The 6,932-nt window shown below is 40.0% G+C and overlaps 1 protein-coding gene across 2 annotated transcripts in view; it reads right to left on the bottom strand.

Annotated features, from left to right (window-relative positions):
- Positions 1-380: 380 nt before the first annotated feature.
- UGGT1 (UDP-glucose glycoprotein glucosyltransferase 1) overlaps positions 381-6,932 on the bottom strand; it is a 118,203-nt gene continuing 111,651 nt past the window's right edge. For both annotated transcript variants that reach the window (XM_025857975.2, XM_025857976.2), the window contains 2 exons: positions 6,593-6,761; positions 381-4,815 (listed from right to left, as the gene is read on the bottom strand). In XM_025857975.2, the coding sequence (XP_025713760.1) occupies positions 4,790-4,815; positions 6,593-6,761 (195 nt within the window). In that variant the 3' untranslated portion in view covers positions 381-4,789. The remainder of the gene's footprint in view (positions 4,816-6,592; positions 6,762-6,932) is intronic.

Genomic DNA, 6,932 nt, shown 5'->3' with positions numbered 1-6,932 from the left:
GTTACACTAGCTGGCAGTGTCCAGTGAGCACGTGAATGTCAGGAACCATATCTTCAAGTCTAGCCCCCGAGTAGGAGCTCAGAGAATGGGCAAAATATTCTATGCCATCCTCATTATGTTAGCCTTCCTAGGGCAGTTGCCTACAAGACCCCACCTGTGGCAGTTCCCCAAGGCTGGAGACCTTGAAGAGGCATGGGTGCTATTGTGAGAATCCCGAGAATTGGCAGCAACTGGACCCAGCTCCAACACAAGAGGAGACATTCAGGCAAAGCTCTCCCTCCTGTCTAGGCCTGCTTCTTCTGTCAGATGAAAGGGTGGAACTTTGAGCTCTAATGATTACATCCTTCCTAAACATAAAAGCTGAATGACTGACCAGATAGTTTTAAAGAAGACAAGAAAAGTTTATTGTTTTGAGCAGACCTTATTTTCATTACAGTACCGGGAAATTGATTCTCAGTTCACTTCAGGTGCAGAGGGCTCTGCAGACATTTAGAGCCCCAGTGCTTTGTTCCCAAGCAAGGGGCAGCACCTGGACCTATGTTGCATTTGACGGAACAGGATTACAGTAAAACAGAATAGTTATAAAGAAGGCTTTCTAATACATAGTTTTCTTTAAAAACTCTAACATTTTTCATTTTTCTATGTTTACCTTGTTATTACCAAGGATAACAGGTTGGAAAACATGGTACTTGGTAATCTTTTGCTCAAATTGTTGACCTTAGATTTTGCTACTTTTATTTCTGAAGAGGAACTATGCCCCTTCTCTGGAAATCTAAATGGTGACAAGTAAGGCAATGCATAAATTACAGGTGGGATGGTCTTAGCTAATACCCTAACTTGTTTCCTCTTAAATCTTCCATATTTGGCCTCTGTGTTGCTAGGACATTTAAGACTCAGGAGATAGCCTCTTGCTTGCAAAATCATTATTAGGGAGTTTAAACTTAATGCACTACTTTTGGGGAGCATGCAGCTTCTTGAAGCTGATTTTGTGGTTTCTTTTTATAAACTCTCAGCACTCAATGGCACCCTGAAGAGGAGAGATCCCCTACTCCATGCACTGACTCACCGCTACCCAGAAGTGTCATTCCTGTATTAGATCAAGAGATCAAAGGACAAATGAAAGAGAAATTGGTATCCTCCAGAGAGCTTGAAATATCAATTAGAACCTGAGTTAATGAAGTCTAATTAGCTTGAATTCAATCAGGTAATTACCAAAGTCATGACTGAGATCTTCCCCCATTACATCAAGGCAGGGAAAACATGAAGTAAAAAATATCATCCCACCAAACTAGACACGATAGCTATTTTTAACTCTTATCATCCCACAAAAATATCCCCATAAAATCAAATACTTAAAACATTATACACAACAATGGAATAGATATTTAAATAACTTTGCACACAATGCACCTTCCATTTGTTGTTACCAACAGTTTCCATTAGGTGACTTTACCAAAATTATTTCCATTTCCATGAAATTTAATGCCATAGCACTAACACTGTATTTAAAAAAATGCACTAAAATTCCCTTGTAACTCTTGAGTTGAATTATTTCTTTTAATCACTCATGGCAATTTTAGAAAGGGACTGCTTTTAAGTACCCAAATTTACTCCTAGGGTAGATGTGGGTAAGGGGAATAATTTTACTCATTGCTAGGAGGGCCGTGTCTGACTTATTCCAAATTTTGGTGTCCTTCAAATATAACTCCCAGCTAAAGGAAACTGGGATTTCCTTCCTATTACCTGGACCAGTCTCTTCTGAAAACTGTAATGCCACCCCAAGCTTTCAGGCCTTCATTCAGGGACTGAGTCACTGCAACCAGACAAAAGTTGTTCATTCAAGCAGAGCCTCAACACAGTTCATAATGTGAGGACTTGAAGACAGCAGAGTTCATTAAGCTCCGTTCCTGGAAATGATTTCTTAATCTCTGCTCTCCCACAAGCTGAGTTCACACAACACACGGGCCTGCCATGAGGCATGTGCGTAGTAGGTAAGCAAACATCTCTATGTTTCCATTTGAAATGCCACATTTTGAGATTCTACACTTTATAAACCTTATGGAAAACTAATGTGTCATCATTCTCAGTGTGGTAAGTATTGAGTACAATTTTAAAACAAACATAGCCATGTCCCCACAGCTCCGGCAGCAGGCTGTGTGCATGGGTTTTGATCTCAATCAAATACCACTGTTCATAGAACATAAAAACTCACACTGTTGCATGCCACTCTGACATGTCATATTATTTTACATCATTCTGGCACTGATTCAGAAAGAAAATTTTCCATTATGGCATGATGAGAGAAAAAAACTCCATTACATATATATAAATAAATGATGGTTAAAAACAATGCACTGTGAATAGTTTCCAGAAGCTTGAGCGTTTCAGTGCAATGAGCTCTTGCTTCTTGGGAAAAAAAAAAAAATCTATCTTTTCAGTCACAATTTGCTTTCACGCAATAGAGACACAGACAAAGCTGACCACAACCAAATTTTAGTGGTATTATTATTTCCTAGGGCATCAGAGGTTCATCCTGAAAGATGCTGATGACACATGAACCAAGAGAAGGAAGGAAGCAAGGCCCTAGACTACTTCAGAAGCAAACTGGGTCTTACAAAGATTCAACTACTGGTAAGACTTATGTTTAGGGTGGTGATGGATAAGGGCAGTGAGGACACAAATACTACACAGAGAACAGATTTCACACTGCACCTTCCTCACATGGAATATGCCTAAGACATTTGGTGGAAAGACATGAAGAAAGGTGGCCTGTTCCATGTCCCAAGGGAACCAGCATCTAAAAAGCATACTCAATGACTTTAGTATTTCTTGCTCAATCTCCCAGAAAATAAACTCAAAAAATGCACAATTCTGTTTACGGTTGTAGACTGAAGCAGCAGCAGCAGCCTCTCTGAAGGTTTAATTAAATCTAAGATGAAGCTGAAAAAATGTTTTTTGCTCTCATTGATTCTATCCCTTCAGCTGCTCTGACCATGTGAGCAACAGGGCAGGGGGAACTCAAGCTACAGCCTTTGTCAAAAGCAATGATTCTGAGGGACCTTTCAGTCTTGAATCAATTTACCTAAAAATCTCTTGAATTCCCCTCTTCCCAATTTTTAATTTAATTATAAAAGCAAAATGAGAAGCTCCTTCAGACTGACTCTTATGCTAACTTTTGCTTATGTGAATATGGAAAAAATTAATTACTTAATATTTGTCATAAGACTTTGATTTTTAAAAAAGGCTGCAAATCAGTGTTCCCTGGCATGGAAGAGTAAGGATTCGGCTATCCATCTGCAGCCCTTCCTCACATTTTTAAAAAGGAGGCAAAAATATTAGAGACAAAAACAGTTTGCACTGGAAGGAGGTGCAGTTCATGGGAGCGCTCTCACTGCTGTACCCTGCAGCCTGGGCAGATGGAGGGAAGGACCGAGAGCCTCACGCTCATGCAAGCCAACAACACACCAGAAGACTCCCTTGCGGGTACCTCCCACATTGCCTACTCACCAGGAGAGGCTACTCCAGAAGGTCCGTTCTGTGCTGCTAAAGTAAAGACACTAAAAGCAGTGGCTAAAGGGCTAATGCTGCTTCAAGATGTGATTACGTGCAGTCAGAACAGGTGGTGCACCAGCAATTTTGGCAAACCAAAGGCAACCCACAGCGCTAAACTAAAAGGAATATAGAATAGTGTATAGAGAAACACGAATTACACAGTCAACAACTCTCCTGTTCTCAGCTCTGGGAGTCCTTCATGGAGAAAAGTCAAAGCCAACTTTTCCTGAGTCTGAGAGAGGAACCCCCCTCCTTCCCCAGGAGTACAGGGATGGATGATGCCATGACCTTCCTGAGGGAGCCCCGAGCCCTGCGAGATGGATCGCCAGAGGGGCTCACTATGGCTGTATCCAGTAAAGAAATCAATTAACAGACATTTTTTTAGAAAGTGGGAAGAAAAAGCAAAGACTTTCACAAATACAAAAATTGTTTACAAAACAATTACCTAAAAAGTTTACTGGGGCTGGGTGGGGAATAAGAATCATTTTCATTTCAAATTAGTCACATGGTACTAATGGTTTATAAAAGAGAATGGCCAATTTCTGTCTTCCTCACCTCCCCCGCAAACACCTCAGAGTCCTCCTACTTCTGATATTTTCCCTACCCTCACCCCAACCCACCCCATCCTGTCCCCAAATTAATTTGCCACAAGCCAACCCCAAAGACACATGATTGTTGGTTGGGTTTCAATTCGACAATGAACCTAATGCTGGGGAGGAGAACAAAAGGACACAGGAGCGCACTGGCATAAACCTCAAGGTGTGTGGACCTTGGACAAGGCTTCTGCCACACAGAAACTTCTGCCACCAAAGGGCAGGCTGCAGACTGAGCTCCGCTGCCAGTAAACTGAGGTAAGGAAGAACACGGTGGCTCTGGCTGGTTGGCTTCCTGTGGTGGTGCAGCATGTATGTGCTCTTGGGTGTGGGCACCACAGGACTCATTTTCTTCCAGTTGCCTTTGCCATTTTCCCTTCTGGTTAGAAGATTGCTCTTTACAGAGTCTCAAAAGATCAGCCACTTGTCTTCCTCTGAGGTACAAATCCAATAGAGCCTTAACTCCAAAGATCCAGAGCCCACCAGTGTGCAGAAGTCAAAATCAAATGCTCAGAATCAAAAGGTGTGGCACACCTGCCCAGCCAGTTTATCAGCAGTTGTAAAGACAGATCAGAAAAAACTAGCATTTAATATAAAAAGTGTTTTTCAAATGGTGTAATTTCCTATCCTCTTGTGAATGAAGATCATAACTCTTCTCGTTTCTGAGGTCCTATGGAAAAGGAGAACAATTGAAAATAAAATGGTTTACCTTCAAGTTGCAAAAATACAGCCTGGATTTTTTCCCCTGACATTTTAACTTATTAATTATGGTCCTACCTCCCTTTTATCTCTCTTTTTATAATCTTAGGAGCTTTGACTTGGAGTGCTTGTATTATATTTTGAAAACAAAAACAAAATTAAAAAGGCCTTTTTGTTTTTAAAAACATTGAAACTACCTGCATACTCTAGCAGAACTGTTTTCACAAATATAATATTTACTTCTGATAAAAACACATATATTTTTAGTCAGGATTCTTTTCTCGCTTAATAACATAGAAACATTTCCCTAAGTAAAAGTGCAGCTCATTTACCATTCTCTAGTCTTGGATATTTAAACTGTTTTTAATGCTTTTGGTTTATAAATAATAAATTTCTCCATGTATATGACTTTTTTCTTGTGTGGACTTATTTTTTAAGGTAAATTCTCAAGAAAGGAATTACTGAGGGAATAAACATGTTAATGGTTCCTGACAGCTGAATTATTGCCTTTTTTTTTTTAAGAGAGAGAGCAAGAGAGAGTTGGGGGGGGCAGAGAGAGAGGGAGAGAATCTTAAGCAGGCTCCACACCCAGCACAGAGCCTGACTCGATCTCACAACCCTGGCATCATGATCTGAGCCAAAATCAATGTTAGACACTTAGCCAACTGAGCCACCCAGGCACCCCAATTTATTTATTGCTTTTTAACAAGGACTGTTCTAATGCAAGGTAGACCCAGAGCAGTTTCTTCACCGTCTCCCCAACAAATGGCATTATCAGTATCAATATGCGTATTTTCTCAATGGAGTATATATTAATGACAGATTCCTTTAATGTAATTATTGTTTCCTCAAGTCCACTTATTATTTGTGTTTTCCTCTTATTTGAACAGTGTGTCTACATTCTTTACCCATGTATCAACAGAAACCCTTCAGGTTTCACTACTGAATTTCAATTATTTTTACCCTGAATATTCAGCCTCTTGGCTGTGATACATCATGGTACAGTCTTCAGGATGGATAGGTGAATCACTCAAGATCCATGTTCTATAATTCCTTTTTTAGAATTAGTTTTGAGCTGAATAAATGTTAAAAATCCAGATCTCAGTATTAATAGTTTTAAAAAGGTCACTTTTGTACTCTAATGATTTGTGTCAACTGCACACCATTTGAGATGTACACAGAGTAGGGAAAATTTTACAGGAAGATTTAGTCCCTCCTATTCTTAGTCTAAATGAAATACAAACACTCCATTCTCCACCCCAATATGCTTCTTTGAAAGAACACTTTTTTCAAATCAGTATGTACTTTGTCTTGATCCTAAATGTGTTCATTTACTAGTACCTGGAGAGATTTAATAAAAAACCAGCGAATCTGACAAGAGATCCCCAGAATAACATCAGGCTTGTCAGATGGAGGTAAAAACCTAGAGCCTTATGCCCAAGCAGGCCACCAACACACCAGAAGACTCCCTGCTTGTCTTATATATACAAAACTCACAAGCCTAAATAACAGTAATCTCAATTAAAGCACCTTTAAGCAAAAAAAAGGGCAAAGAAAAGAAAAAAGGGCAGCAATTATATTAATACATACCACTTAGAAGGCCAATTAAAAAAGAGAAAAATATACACTGGTTGATGTCAAGATAGAAGGGCTGAGATTCCTTTTATTCATTATTCTATTGTTTTTGCAATAAACACCAATCAGAAACTCTGAATAAGTACTTCCCTAAGGCCAAAGGTTAGACCTACCTTCCCAGCGTGACTCTTGTGTTGCCTTCTCCTTGTCCAGCATTCCCATCTCTTTCTCCCTCTGGAAGCGGGTCTGTAGCTGCTTGATCTCCTGGTCATAGTCCTGCCACTCTGGGACAATTCGAACAGCTGCTTCCAGCTTAGGCTCTTTGGTCATTGGATTATTACACTGTGAAAACCCAAATCGCATTATTTCAACCAAGCTGAAGACAGGGCACATTGTTCGGAATTCAAAGGTGTGTGTGTTCTTGGGTTATAAATCCCAACTGAACAAAAAGAACAACACTGAGGAACCAAATGACAGATTAGCAGAAGCAATGTGCTAGTGGGTCACACAAAG

The sequence above is a fragment of the Callorhinus ursinus genome, unplaced genomic scaffold (genome assembly GCF_003265705.2).
Source record: "Callorhinus ursinus isolate GAN/ISIS: 27379988/994484 unplaced genomic scaffold, GSC_fseal_2.0 scaffold2, whole genome shotgun sequence".
NCBI classification, from domain to species: domain Eukaryota; kingdom Metazoa; phylum Chordata; class Mammalia; order Carnivora; family Otariidae; genus Callorhinus; species Callorhinus ursinus.
Note: the sequence above shows the minus strand (reverse complement) of the source record. Positions and strands in the feature narration are given on the sequence as shown.